The sequence below is a fragment of the Phalacrocorax carbo genome, chromosome 5, assembly GCF_963921805.1.
Source record: "Phalacrocorax carbo chromosome 5, bPhaCar2.1, whole genome shotgun sequence".
In the NCBI taxonomy this organism is placed as follows: domain Eukaryota; kingdom Metazoa; phylum Chordata; class Aves; order Suliformes; family Phalacrocoracidae; genus Phalacrocorax; species Phalacrocorax carbo.
This window is the reverse complement of record NC_087517.1, coordinates 59,680,787-59,695,150: the sequence shown is the minus strand read 5'-3', so window position 1 is coordinate 59,695,150 and position 14,364 is coordinate 59,680,787. Positions and strand designations below refer to the sequence as shown.

The 14,364-nt window shown below is 40.3% G+C and overlaps 1 protein-coding gene across 1 annotated transcript; it reads left to right on the top strand.

The window, feature by feature from the left end:
• Nucleotides 1-1,253: 1,253 nt before the first annotated feature.
• RNF141 (ring finger protein 141) lies at nucleotides 1,254-14,158 on the top strand. Its single transcript, XM_064452717.1, has 6 exons — nucleotides 1,254-1,388; nucleotides 3,340-3,542; nucleotides 5,068-5,176; nucleotides 6,179-6,360; nucleotides 9,567-9,674; nucleotides 11,352-14,158. Exons 2-6 carry the CDS (start codon nucleotides 3,358-3,360, stop codon nucleotides 11,500-11,502), a joined length of 735 nt encoding a protein of 244 aa, XP_064308787.1. The 5' UTR covers nucleotides 1,254-1,388; nucleotides 3,340-3,357; the 3' UTR covers nucleotides 11,503-14,158.
• The last annotated feature ends 206 nt before the right edge of the window (nucleotides 14,159-14,364 follow it).

Below are 14,364 nucleotides of genomic sequence, written 5' to 3'. Positions count from 1 at the left end.
CAAGGGACATACCACTGCAAAGCAAACAGGAAACATTTATTTAAGTTCTAGGCAGAAAGTGTCAAAAACCCAAACCCTTAACTGGGAGTAGCAGAGAAATTCATTACGTGTCTGACTTTTCTTAAGTGTTGTGCTTTTTTTTATGAGACATTTTCAGCAGCTATGAAGTTCCTTGATGTCTCAGAAATTGCATTATGCTCAAGTATCTTGGACAAATAATTCATCCCACCTAGCAGGAGATTGCAGCTTGTATTAGTCATTTGACAGTAGCACTATGCAGATTCCCATGCTGAGGCTACAGATGTTTGCTGACCTTAGGCAAAAGGGGTGGTTGCCCTGCAGGAAATACAGTGAGGTTCCTGGTTCAGCCCAATCCCTGCCTGGAATTCAGGGGTGCCTTTATCGTGGGAAGTATGCGTGTCTATGTGTGAACAGAAGCAGCCAGGAAGGGGAAGTACTACTCCTTTTCTCCTCTTTAAAATAAAAAAGAAAACACAAACAAAACAAAACTCTAGAATTAAACCTTGAAGCACCAGGATGTGGATGACCTAGAGGATGTTCTAGGATTTCTGTTCCTAAAGGGCTTATCATTTATGGGTGTTGGTTTTTTTTTTTTCTAAAAAGGTCAGTGAGCATCGCCCTTTGCTGCACGCATCCAACGCCCACATCCTCCGGGCTGCCCAGGGTGCCCTCCCTGCCCGGCCCCGGCTCTTCTGCCAGGCCTGGGGCGGGGGGCGGGGGGCATGTTTTGCACCAGCAGTTGCTGGCCTGTGACTGTCCCGCTGAGGCAGGCACCCACACTCCATTAAGTATCATTTAAATTGCTATTTGTTAGAGCTAATAGAAAAGAGAGAATAGTACAGGTGCTCTTACGTCCCTTCAGGCGCCAGGAACCCTGAGCTGTGCAGCACTGACCGGGCACCTGCTGAGGGTGCAGCAAGGCCCGCCTGCAGCGAAATTACCCTGTTCTGGTCGTTCAAGCTACTACAGGCTAGTTCTCGGAGGAAAACAACCCCGGACAGCACCCGTACCCCGGAACAGAAAGGATGTTCGGCGGTGCTTGCTGCGCTCAGCGGTAACGCCATGGCGGACTCCCCCGTGTGCAAGGGGCCTCCGGCCCGCATCGCTGCATCGGGAGCGCCTCCGGCCCTGCCCGCCCCGGCCGCACCGCGGGGGCCCTGCGAGGCGGGCCCGGCGTCCGCGGTGTCCCGGCAACGGCGCGAGCCGCGCGCTGGCGTCACCGAGCCGCGCCGGGATCCGCCGCCGCCGCATTTGCGCCTGCGCGGGTCGCCGACTTCCGGGGCGCGCGGCTGCCGCCTCGGCCCGCCCGGTCCCGCTCCGGTCCGGTCCCCGTCGGGCGGCGGCGAGCAGGATGCCGGGGCGGCGGGGTGAGGCTGCCGGCAGGGCCCGTCCTCCGCGGCCCGCAGTCACGGCGCCGGGGTGGGGCGAGGGGGCGGGCGAGGAAGCGCGAGGCCCGCGCCGGGGCCAGGGGAAGCCGCTGGGTGCGGTGCCCCTAGCGAAGCCCGGCTGGTTCCCTGTTCCCTGAGACGGGCGGTGCTGCCGCGTCCGCCGGGGCGGGAAAGGCCGAGCGGGGGTTACCCGCACGCGCGGCGTCTACGGGGAGGGGGAGGGGAAGGTGAAGCAGGCCGTCCCCCGCCCCGCCGGGCCGGGCCGGGCCGGGCCGGGCCGTGCGGTGCGGGCGTGGCGCAGCTGGGCCGTGCGCGCGGCCTGCCTCGAGGCCGGCCCTTGAGTAACGGTTAAACGGTCAGGCGAGAGCGCGTGTTCCGGGGGCCGGGCGGTGCGCCTCGCTTGGTTGCGGGCAGCGCCGTGCGCCTCTGGCCGCGATGAGCGAACGCGAGGAAACGCTCCTGTAGGCGGCTTCGCAGGGCTTTTCTAGGTTTTGTCCAGACTTTTCTGTGATACGACCGTGCATTGTTAGGTCGGTAGGCCCGCGCGGCACTTTGCTTCCTCAGGAAGGCTGCGTTTCAGCTAGAGGGAACACACAAACCTAGGAAGATGTGGGGTGGGCTGTACTTGAAGGGTGTGAGAGGTTATGTTTTTGAGAGGCAGTACCTTCTGGGTGTGTGCTCACCAGATGAAAGGTTTAGATAGCAGAAGAGGAGATGGTTGGAGGGAAATTTGGAAGAAGAAAAGTGACTAAAGGGGAACACAGCTGCCCGAGGACAGAAATTGGTCAAAATTCAACCATTAAGTTGGACACTTATTCTCTTGTGTGGAACACCAGAATAGTTCATAGAATGCTGAGACACGAACTCAGTTTCTGTGAGCTGCGTTTTTCTTAACACCATGGCAAGATCTCAACAGCTCTAGACCGTGCTCCTGGGCAGTTTTGTACCCAAATGCAGCTATACATACATGCAGGATGAAGTTCTGGTTTTCTATGACATCTCTCATAAGGTGTCTGTAATACACCTAATATCAGATTATTCCATACTTAAGGTTGCTAATCAGCAATTAGCTTGCCATTGCAGACTTCTATCTGCAGAAGTCTTAAAAGGGTATGAAACTACTGATTTACATTGCAAGCAATGAACTCTGTACAGACAAAATTAGTTTGCATGCCTCTGCTCTTTATTCTTTGTCTTGAAATAGAGATTTGGGGGGAATGTCAAATGAGGGGGATCAAGGGGGGAGAGACGGATGAAGACCCAGAATCAGAAGGCATAGGGAAGATCCTTGTGTAGACTTTGGGTAAAAAACATACGAGTGTAAAGGAAGGGTGAAATCAGTTGAAGAGGTTTGAGCAAGTCAGTTCTGTAATACATCTGAAAGTTGAGTGCAGATAGGGAGATTTCTAAATTGGTTTATACCGACATGGATTCCGTGGCTTACCAGTTTACAAAGGCTGTGAGAGTTCTTTTGATCTGCCAGTGTCAGTCTGATGTAAAAAAGCTAATTCCTAGTGTAATGTCTGTGTCTATAAGACATACCTTGATATGCTTATTTGTAGACATTCTGACTTTCACGTGCAGAGATACTTAGGAAAAACAGAGATTGCCATAAATTACCATCATCATCCTAAGATTTTCTTTTCCATTCCATTGGATGTATTTATATGTGTGTGTGAGAGTTGCTGAAAAATCTGCATGAAAAATGATCTCTATTTAATACAAGTATTGCTGTAAGCAAAACAATCCACTTTTTTAAGTTGTTAAAACTTAACAGTCTAAGTGTTCTGCATTGTTTCTGATATGACTGTTCAAGTTGTGGTACTGTAGAATAATTACTCATTTGTGGGTAGCTAAACTCTTACGCTAAAAGAAGATGAGGGAGTAGCGATTCATAAAACACATTAATAAAACTCTCAAATATTTTTAGGAGAGAGACTACAAGCAAATGAAAACTTCCTTCTGCAGAACTGAGGTGAAGAACTTCACCATGGGTCAACAAATTTCAAGCCACACACAAACTGTCATTAACAAGTTGCCAGAAAAAGTAGCAAAGCATGCCTCTTTGGTTCAAGAAAGTGGTTTCCTAACTTATGAAGAGTTTCTGGGAAGAGTAGCTGAACTTAATGATGTGTAAGCCTTACTTTGTTGCCTTCTTTTTCTCATGTTTCACAGAGACCTTGTATGCAATGTATTCTCCAGTGCTGGCTAAGACAGAACTGGCCATCTGGTTTTGAAATGTTTCCTTCAGTCCCTAAAGTTTCTATACTGGTTGTAGTTACACTTCAGAACCAAAGCCCTTTCTCCTCCTTAAACTCACTTTTCTCCAGTACACTTCTTTCAGCAAGTGTTGCTTCTCTCTCAGAAGTTCACAAGAGGTAGACATTTAGCCATGTATTTTTGTTAGTGTTACCTGTCTCCCTTACTCATCCCCCCTCCACCAACCACCTAAAGATGCAATGCTGCATCCTCTCTGCCCATCCCTTTTGGTAGGAAGTAGTTACATGAGCCCTGTAAAGACGGTACAGCTACACAGGAAGGTAGTACCTGAGACAGAGCTGTGTGTGCCATCTCTCCCACCTCTGGAGACATGCAGTGCTGTTCCTCATTACAGATGTCCCTTACTATCTGAAATCGGTGACCAAGATAATCCCAAACAAAAAGCTGCATAAGTAAGACTTTTCATAGCCTGCCTTTTTTTTGACTGATACATTGAAGGTAAAAAGAAATTAACAAGAAAAGCAGAGTTGTCATTCTTAACCAATATTTATGTTATAAAATGATACAAAGTGGAAATGTACATGCTGAAAAGGGGCTTTGTGGTGTGTGGCTTTTGGTAGTGTTTGATGTTTAACTATAATATGAATTTGTATTTAGTTTAGAAATCGTCTTGTGCAGTGTCGTACTTTCATGAATGACCTTCAAGGACAGATAGCTTGTCTTCTGGATGGACACATACATAGGTTTTGAAGAATGTTACTTCATGTTTTGCCTGAGAACCCAAGCAGATCTCAGTATAATTAACTCCAAAATATTGTAATTCAAGTTTATTATTTATTTACTATTTATTATTGTAATTCAAGGTTTTTTTAAGTTCTTTACAGGGTTTATTTCAGCCTGAATGTAACACAGCTTGTTCTGGTTCTTATGGAACAGACCTTTGTGTCTGTGTTCCATTAAAAAAAAACAAAACCCCAAAAATCTCAGGGTCACCTGGCTGCTTCATTATTAATATATGCTAACAAAAATAAACCTCATCTGCATGTGTTGGTACTTGCATGCCTTTTTTACATCCATGATAAGGAAATAATCTTTTTAGATTGGACCGTAAAATTGTATGATCACTATAATAAACAGTGGAAGTATATACAAGTTAAAATGTGTATAAAGGACGCTTGCTGACACTGGATCAAAAGATTTGCATGTCACTTTCTGAAATTTACTGTGCAGTTTAAAGTGAAATGGACTATGTGTTGTATATCTAATGACATGCCAAGAAGGTCATTACTCATTAATTTCATGTCTCTGGGCGGTATTGATAAAATCTCTTTAAGGGTAAAGAGCACATAGGTGAACAATAAAAAATACTACAGTGGCTGAGGTTGCTGGTCTTTGCATGTCTAGCACATGATGTAAAACTGATGTTTCTTTATTTCAGTACTGCAAAATTGGCTTCTGGACAGGACAAACATCTGTTATTTGAAGTGCAGCCTGGTTCTGATTCTTCTGCTTTCTGGAAGGTGGTCGTTCGGATAATATGTACTAAAGTAAGATTGTTGGAAGTTTTAATTTGGTGGGGTTTTTGTGTAGAGATATTTCAGAACTGTCACTTTTACTGGTAAAATCCAACATCTGCTACATATATTTTGCATATATATTTTGATATAGATGATGTATTCAAGGATACTATTTCAGATAAATTTAGCCTAAATTCTAAGCTTCTGCAAAAAGCAGGTTAACAAAAACATTTTCATAACAAAGTTTAAAGGAATGATATCTTCCAATGGAATGCTTACAGATCATCTGAATTCCTGGCTAATAGGTCCATAAGGTCAAGTCATGGTAATCAAATAGTACCACAAACTGGGAACTATATTGTTTGATAGTAGTAGAATTTAGTCAGCAATTCCAAGCATTATTAGCTGAGCTAGTTTAACTGTCTATATTCTGATTCCTTAGAAAACCAATCTAAAAGTTAAATGTTTATCTTAGTTTGAAGACTGTGACAAAGGTTACTAAGTTTGCTCTTTCTAATGAGGAGATTTTCCCCCTCTGTCTCCTATCAAGTAACATCCTTAAATGGTCCTGAATCCACTGGGCAATCTTAACATGCAGCTTCAACCAAGCCAACTTTCAAACTTTGTTTGAAACTAACAGTTTGTAATTTTTCATTTGCTCTTAGTTTTTGTTAAGGCAAACATCATTGTGGGCTACTTAAGTTCAGATATTAAATAACTGATTATCCTGTTCTTTGTCCTAAGTTTAACCCAGTTTTTGAGGCATTAGGTCCCTACTCACAATCCTTTTCAGGAGTGAAGGTAATTGTCTTGCCCTAAAAATGTAGTCCTAACTGTGGTATTCCTCATGATTACACAGCAGTGTTTGCAGGTCTTAATTATTATTGAAGGAGACTGCGATTTGCTAACATAGTGATGAACACTTGGGAAGGTGGCTACTACCATGAGATTTGCAGTGCATTAAAAGAATTTTGATTGTCAATGTCAAGTAAAAATCTGATACGTAATTGCAAACAATTCTTATATCTTCAGATAAATAAAACAAGTGGCATTGTGGAAGCTTCCAGAATCTTGAACTTGTATCAGTTCATTCAACTTTATAAAGACATCACCAGTCAAGCAGCAGGAGTTCTTGCACAGAGTGGTACTTCTGAAGAAGCTTCTGAGAGTTTGATGTCCCTGTCATCTTGTCAGGCCAGCTTGTGGATGGGAAGGTATTTTGATATACTCTAGCTTCTGACCACAGTTACAACATAAATATTTTGGAAGTTGTGTGTAAAACCTGAACTACAAACACGATAACAATCAAGACCGCGTGCTCTTGGCAGATGCAGACTTTGTCTTCACAAACAGGAATAGCACACCTTTTCTTGTAGCAAGAGAGCTGTAGTATACTTGGGTGAAATTCTGTTGGTGCTTCACAACAATCGTTTTAATGATCAGTTCTAATACAAACATGGTATATGTTGAATCTCCTGAATAAGGAAATGGGAGGAAATGGAATCAGCTGCAGCTACAAATCTAGGGGGTTTGACAGTGTTTGTTTAAACAGATTTTGTTATTGTTCCACTTAAACTTTATCTTCCTCTTTTACATTTTGGCATGGGAAAATTCCCATCTGTTGCCATTAGAAAGTCATCAATTATGGTAATAATTTAGCTTGGAAGACTGGAAAAATGTGAACTGTCTCACACATGTTGACATCCTGCTTCGTTAACTAGAGGAAAAGCAAAAGACTGAGGTCAACACCTGCAATAACTTCAGTTCACACTGAATGTAGCAGCAAGAAGCTTGTCACTGTTTCCCTGTGTGGAAATGTTGCTACCAGTAATTCTTTACTTTTAACTTTCTGAATTAGTTTAGAGTTCTAACTCGGTTTTAAGTGAGGTGGAGTTAGGTTTTATGTGAAAAAGTAGTAAATGGTAGAGTTCTCTTTATCAACCAGTGAAGAGCTGGTAGCCAGATATTTTAAAAACAAGTTGCTGAGCTAGTTAAGTGTCTTTAGAATGTCACACTCAAAGTGTTAGAATGAGAAAGGCGTCAGGTATGTTGCCATTCTACAGATAGAGCCCACTGGTTTTTCTAAGTTGGTGGATTCCAGAAGGTGGTGTTTTCATTTAATTTCCTGTTTCTCTTGTTTGAGAACAAATAGTTTTAAATTATTGGCTGTTCAGAGTTATTAAAATGCTATAGTTAGGGAGCACGTTCTGGACCTGTTTGGGAAAGCATATTTTTCTGCTCTTTCTCAAAGATGCATGTGGTTATACTGGAACACATGTATATCTGGAAACAGCCTTTTACTTCAAACAAAAAAAACCCAGATGCTCAGGCGAAGCAACTTCATATATTGCTAAAGTCAAAGAGTAGATAGAAGGTTCCCTAGGTGAGTTCCTTTTTCAATTTTCAGACTTCGAGATGGGGCAGCTGAGCATCCTTCATGTTTGTAAACTTCATCACTTGGTGTAGTATTAGTGACAAATAACAACAACAAAAAAGGAGTATACTTTTCTAATATGCTGGTAAAGTGCTGGAGTTTAGTGAGCTTGTATCTTACCCAAGGTTTTCAAGTCATTGTGGAAAATATAGGCTGAAGCACCTTCAAGTATTCCACACCAAGGAAATCTTCTGTTTGTTTTTCACTATATCCTCCCATTTGCCTAAATTATTCTCACCTTTATATATTTTCCGGCTCTGCAAAAGCTAGCTGTCACTGTCCAAAAATAGCAAATATTATCTGTTTCATTCTTCTTATCTTAACTTCTTCCACTGGAATAATACCCCATTTCTCTAGAACATCCATTTCCTATTTGGAGCATCCCAAAATATCCATCAGTGGTTTATGCTTTCTGATAATGAAGAGACGAGCATTTCCTTAGTTTGTCACTCTTGTATTTTACCATTTCTTCAGAAACTTAGTCTTATGGCTAAATCTTAGGTTCCAGAAACTTTCTAACTAGGGCATCCATTTTAAGAATAATTGCTTGTATATACACCAGCAAATCTCAGAAATCAAAGTGTTATGAAAGGTTAGTACTCAGAATTGCATGGAGGAGGGAAATGAGAGGGAGCGAGTCCAAAGAACATAGTGAGCTATCAAAAGATAGGATTTTTGGAAACTGTTGTCCTCACTGTGTGCAGATCACCATCTGTAATTCTACAAAATAATCTCTTAGCATTCTAAAGTAATTTATCAAAAAGCAAATTGAAAAGGAAACCCCAAGGACCTACTGAGGAATAAAACAAAGGCATGTTAATTGCTGTCAGTTAGCTGGCTAATGTGTACAGTTAAAAAATGACTCTGTATTTGACAAACTCCTGAGATACCTCAGCAAAAGCGGTCTGATCAATAGTTATTAAGGTGGACTATCCCTCCTGAAATGCCATTCTTTCTAGAACACTACCTCTGTGATCCAAGTCACAAAAGGGACTCCCTGATCAGGACTTTTGGAAAACATAAATTTCAGAACACTTACTTGGCTCTCTTGGTAGTGAGCCATGACTATAAAATTAAGGGAGCGCTATGTGTCTAGGTAGGTCAGTGAAAGCTGAGGGTTCTCTGTACCTTTTCATGCTTGAGAAGTTTTAATAATGCAAATACTTGTGATACTACTGTTAGGAACTTCAGATACAGATACCTATTATTTATGAAAAAAAAATGAGGACGTAAAATGAAAATGTATGTCCTGGGGAGTGATCTAATTTTTAAATCTCCCCTCCCCCAACAAGAACACTTAGAAGCATAGCTGGAAAAGCTGTGGTAACAGTCAACTTGAGAGTCCTAATTTGGAGGAACAATCATGAAGAGTGTATTGCAAGCTAAAACCAGCCTTTTCAATATAACAAGCAGTTTAGGTCTTGGCATTTTGACAGCAGGTGAAATTAGTGAACATGCATTCTAGTAAAGGTTCTCTCAACATGCATGTCTTTATGTAGGATATAAGCCAGCATACAGAAATTTGAGTTCATTATGAAATAGTGCAGCCTGACACCCTGTGAAAGGAAGGCAGATTCTTTTCCTGCCTTTAATGTAAACGGTGTTTCTGTTCTTTTGCCCAGTCATGGAACATGTAAAAGTTACAACTTCTCATGTTTCCTTGTTGATATGAAAAAGGATTTGTATAACCCTTTGCAACACCAAAAGCACCATGTGACACAAAAACAAAAAACAAATGTGTATTCTAACTTAATTTAGTTCATTTGCTGTTCTTTGCTGGTAGCTTGAGGCTATGTCTGCTGACATAGGCTGGGATGATGTAACTAGTCCGTTCACAAAATTACATGTTCCTTGCAGGTGAGCACAGGTGTTCCTTTCTGTCCATCACTAATTATTATGAAAAAAATAGTAACTAGTGTAGTTACTAGGGCATAAATATAAAACTTACTAGTTATCTAAGAGAAAATACTGTCTTCTCTTCTGCAGGGTTAAACAGTTGACAGATGAAGAGGAATGTTGCATCTGCATGGATGGGCGTGCTGATTTAATCTTGCCATGCGCTCACAGTTTCTGCCAGAAGTGCATTGATAAATGGTAATGTATATTAAAGGATATTCATTATTTTATAGTACTTACAGGTTATCTGACATGTTTCAGTTTGGTCTGACAGATTCCTTAGTTCCCATATAATTTAACGTCTGAAGACATTTGCAAGCTAATGTACATGTGATACACAACAAGCTTGAGTAAAATCAGACTGGAGCAGAAGGAAAGATTTCAGAATTTGTAAACATCTTATGAAGCATTTCATTTTGGGAAAAAAGAGATGTGAAAGTGCTTTCCAGCATTTGTTTTGTAATTTATTACCTCTTTTTATCCTTGTAAAATTACATTATTGTATTCTTGCTCGAAAACTAGAGAAAATGTAATATGCTGATGGTGGCATATTATCATATTTAATGAGACAAAATCTCATTAAAACCTTCTTTTTAAGGAAAAAAATCAATAGTGTGTATGACTCTGCAAATAGGAAGGCAAGTTGGATTGCCTTATCACTTCTTTGGGAAATAACTGTCAAAGGGATTTTTTTTCCATGTATTATGCTTTCACTTGAAATAAATAGCATACATCTTTACTAATCAAAATATACCAGACTTTTCCAGGAAAAGTCAACACCTTCAAATTTATGTATAACCTGTATCTTAGAATATATGTTCAGTTTCGTAGTAAACTGAGCAGCTTTTCAGATTCTGCATCTGATACACCTGTTGTTGGAAAACAGAGAGAGAAAAATTGCTTTGTGGAGGAGTGTAGCTCTTCTCTGACCAGGCAGGCGTTCTGGCAGTCTAGCATTAGGTGAGACAGATATCCTCAGTTAAAGGCTTTTTTTGACTAGTTAATGCAAGTGATTTTACATTTAAGTCACATAATTCGTGCATAAGAATTTGGTTTGTGGCTTTTTCAAAGGCTTATCAAGGAAGTTACTCTTAAAACACCATCCTCCCACAAGGAAAAATCGCAGCAAAAATCCCTGGATCTCAGACTGTAAATAGTCATCCCTCTTTCCTAGGAAAATATTTTCACACCCATCAGCAATGCAGGGTTTAGTTTAGCAACTGGTGGAGAGCGGATTATATTCTAATTTGGCTAATGAATCAGCTGAACTAAGTTCCAGTTATACTGCTTCTTTTTTGGTATTCGGTTTTTAAGGTTCATCTCTTCTTAACCTAGGTCTATCACAGGGACTCCCAGCTCAGAAGCATAATTGTTTGGGGCCCCTGCGTTAGTTGATGGAGGGGGATGGGACCCTGAGGGACCAATTCTAAACTTCAGTGGGCTGAATGACTCAGGAAGAGGGTTCCTTTTTATATAGGAAGCTTATGGGGACTGTCTCTGAAGTACCTCAGCTGAATATCTAAAGATAGGAAGAATTAACTTAGACCGTGGATTTCCATTTAAGCTTTCTGGACAGGTAGCTACAGATGCATTCTGTTTAACCTGAGCAAAATCGATTATGAGAAACATGACTCCCAATTTATCACTTGGAGAATGGAGCTACATTCAGAATTGTTGGCCAATGTTCTTCACAAAGTTTTTAAACAAACAAAATATATAGGTGGTCTAATTCAGTTAACCTGATCATTCTTGAAGTTCTCACTGGGTTGGTTGGTTTGGTTTGTTTTTTTTTGTGGGGTGGAGGGTTCTTTTGGCTTTTTTTGGCCGGGAAGAGGCCATCTGTGAAAAACACTCATTTCTCTGGCTTCCTAACAGGAGTGATCGTCACAGAAGCTGTCCTGTCTGCCGTCGGCAAGTGACTGGGGCGAGTGATTCTTGGGTGGTCTCAGATGCACCTACAGAAGATGATGTTGCTACTTATATACTTAACATGGTAGATGAGGCGGGCCAGCCTCACAGACCCTAACACTGGCCAGCAAGCTGATAATAGCAGATGCACTTGAAGCTTTTGTTTTCACGAACATCTGTTTTTACCTCTGGCTTCTGTTCTTCCAGACTTGTCTTTAACTTCTCCTCTTGGCTGCTGTGAATCCACACTGCTCTTAAAACACAGGGTGTATGAGCCAGTGTATGTGTGTGCAGTCTTAGTTATTAACATGTACTTCCAGTAAACTCTTTGATCATTAATATTTAATTTAACAACTACTTTTGATATTAATTAACAGTTCGACTACTAGATGAAGCGATTTATAACAGCACAACTACAACTGCTAACTGCTGTTTGAACATTGCAGTGCACTGCTACAGAAGGTGAACCACGTCAGATGGCTTCACCTCAGTTTTCTGTAACAGCACTCCCTTGTACTTTATGGCAAATAGATGATGAGTTAGCACTAGTGATTATTAATTCGAAATTTTACTGCTGAAACTTGAAGATGTCCCACTGCCTGTTCTTCAGCAGCCAGTTACTGCTGCTTTTAGTGTTTACAGATACTGATTTGAATCTGATCTGTTCTGAGTTTTAGTAGTAATTATTTTAAATCTGTTTTGGAGAGCATAGGCAGCTCTGTAAATGTACTTGTGCACTCCCCTTTATTTGTCTAACAAGATTCTCTGAGAATATTTTTTAAAAATACGATATTTAGCATAGTCTTAGTAGCTTGGAAACATTAAACAGTTTCTTACACAATCCTAAAAAAAGTAAATCAGTTTCTTTATAGTTTTTTGATCAAGAATGGCCAAAATTTTTTTTAAACATTAGGCATATCTGAAAAGAATGACTTTATTTGAATTAGCAGTTGAGGTGTGGTTTAGTCTGATGCTGTGGCTTTATCTGCTTCTCTTGAGTTTTTGAAGTGATGAAATCAGAGTTATAAGGTGATAATCTAAGTAAGGGTGCTGTGCTTTATATCTACAAGTGCAATATGCTTTTATGTAGCAGAGAGAAACTTCTACTTTACTAATGTTGCTTGCAGCGAGATGTGCATGTGAGATCTTGGGAAAAGGGATATCACAACTGGAGTGCAACAGTTTCTGTGTCTAGCAGAGTAAAATCTTTCAAGAGCTGAGTTTGGAGAGTCTAAAATAAATTGTTGGTATTCAGGAAACCCATCTTAAGTCTCTTTTGCATAAATAGTGTTATGGAAATCAACTGCTATTGTAGAGAATTATTTTTTTTAATATATATTAACAAATACTCTGTTAACTTGAGTCCATTAAGTGAGAAATACTCAAGTGCAGCATTTGAGGGAATATCAGCATAAATCTTGCTTACTGTAAGACTGCATTTTTAATTACCATACTTGTTAAAATTCTGTGATGCCATAAGGCGAAGGCCTTTTGTCACAGACAGTAGAAGGCGTGTGCCCACGTAGATATGCGCATTTGGGTTATTTTTTGTAATTGGCTACAACATCATTTCATTACATTGGGGACCAGATCCTGGGAATTTCTTGTTCATACGTCCATTAAGGAACACGCATAGCATACGGCACCCATTCGAGCTTGGCTTATGGCACGGTTGTCAAATTTATCATAGACATTAAGACAGATAAGGAACATACTGTTGTGTGCATCATCTAAAAGCCAGTATGGCTTAATGTCTAAATCTGTGTTTAACTATTGAAAAATCCATTTATGAATGTATATAGCTTAGAACTACCCTTTTTCCTGCGGCAATCCTTTGATACCAGTGAGAGATACTTCTGAAAATGTATGCACTGTTTGGTTGCGTAAAGGCAGTTATTATTTGGGCTGAAAATTGTTAATGGTCAGGGATTTTCCAGTAAGATATTTGCAAATATCCCTAATCACATACCAGTTGGATTTCTTTTTGCTTTTTGAGCTTGCATCAGTCCATTTTCAGAACTTTAAAATAAACTTTGAATTTTTTAAACTTTTTATATCACTGGAACAGAAAGAGCATCTAAATTAAAGCTTCAAGCTAACTTTATTTTTCAAGTATTTCAAGAATTATACTTCTGAACTGAGATTTTATAAGTTGACTTTCTGCTGAGAACTTACATGAACTTCTTAAAATGTAATTTTGTAATGATGCAAACAGGTTGTTAATTGCAGCATAATGACACTTGCAATTACAATATAAACTACTGCAAAAATTATTTAAATAGTGAAAAAGTAAACTTTGTATTCTGTACAGCTTTTTTACTTAAGTTGCTGTAATGCACACTGCTGTGATGTAGGTACTGTAATGTGTGCCTTGTAAAATATATGTACTGTATGTTATATGGGATAGTAGGTACATTAACACTAAAAAACCTATTAGTTTGGTACTGGCTGTTGTTACCTAGTCTGAAGTGCTACATTTAGCAAACCGTTTTGGGAAAGGAAAAGGAATCGCATTGGCAGGGACATGGCAGTGGGTACCAGAAGCAAGACCTTGAAAATGTGAATTACTACAAACAGCTGTTGGGGGCGGGGGCATTAGAACAAACTAAACTTCCTTGCCTAAGTGAAGATTTCTTGCAGGCTTAATGTGAAATTGTAATTTAAACATTACAGATTGTATTAATAGCTAAGGGCATTCCAGGATATTAAATTTTGTGTATGAATTGTGCAATAAAGTTACTTTGGAAGAACTGTCAAAGTTCTTTTAAGCTTAAGGAATCTCGTGGCTCTAGTACCACAGAAGTCTGAAACCTGAATTTTAATCTAAATCCAATTCCATTGTACAGATGGTGTGGATAAAAGTATGCCGTTGTGAGTGAGATATCTCTTAAACTTTGGGGTATGGTATGAACACGGTAGCTTAAATGCAGCTCTGCGAAAGACTCAGATTCTTCTGTTTTCTTTTGTCAAAACAAATAAA

What these genes read in the sequence shown, in the direction of transcription:
- RNF141 (XM_064452717.1), top strand. Translation starts at nt 3,358, where the DNA reads ATGAAAACTTCCTTCTGCAGAACTGAGGTGAAGAACTTCACCATGGGT. An exon ending in TTCGGATAATATGTACTAAA is followed by an intron (nt 5,177 to 6,178) that starts GTAAGATTGTTG and finishes TTATATCTTCAG; the next exon opens with ATAAATAAAACAAGTGGCAT. An exon ending in GCCAGCTTGTGGATGGGAAG is followed by an intron (nt 6,361 to 9,566) that starts GTATTTTGATAT and finishes TCTCTTCTGCAG; the next exon opens with GGTTAAACAGTTGACAGATG.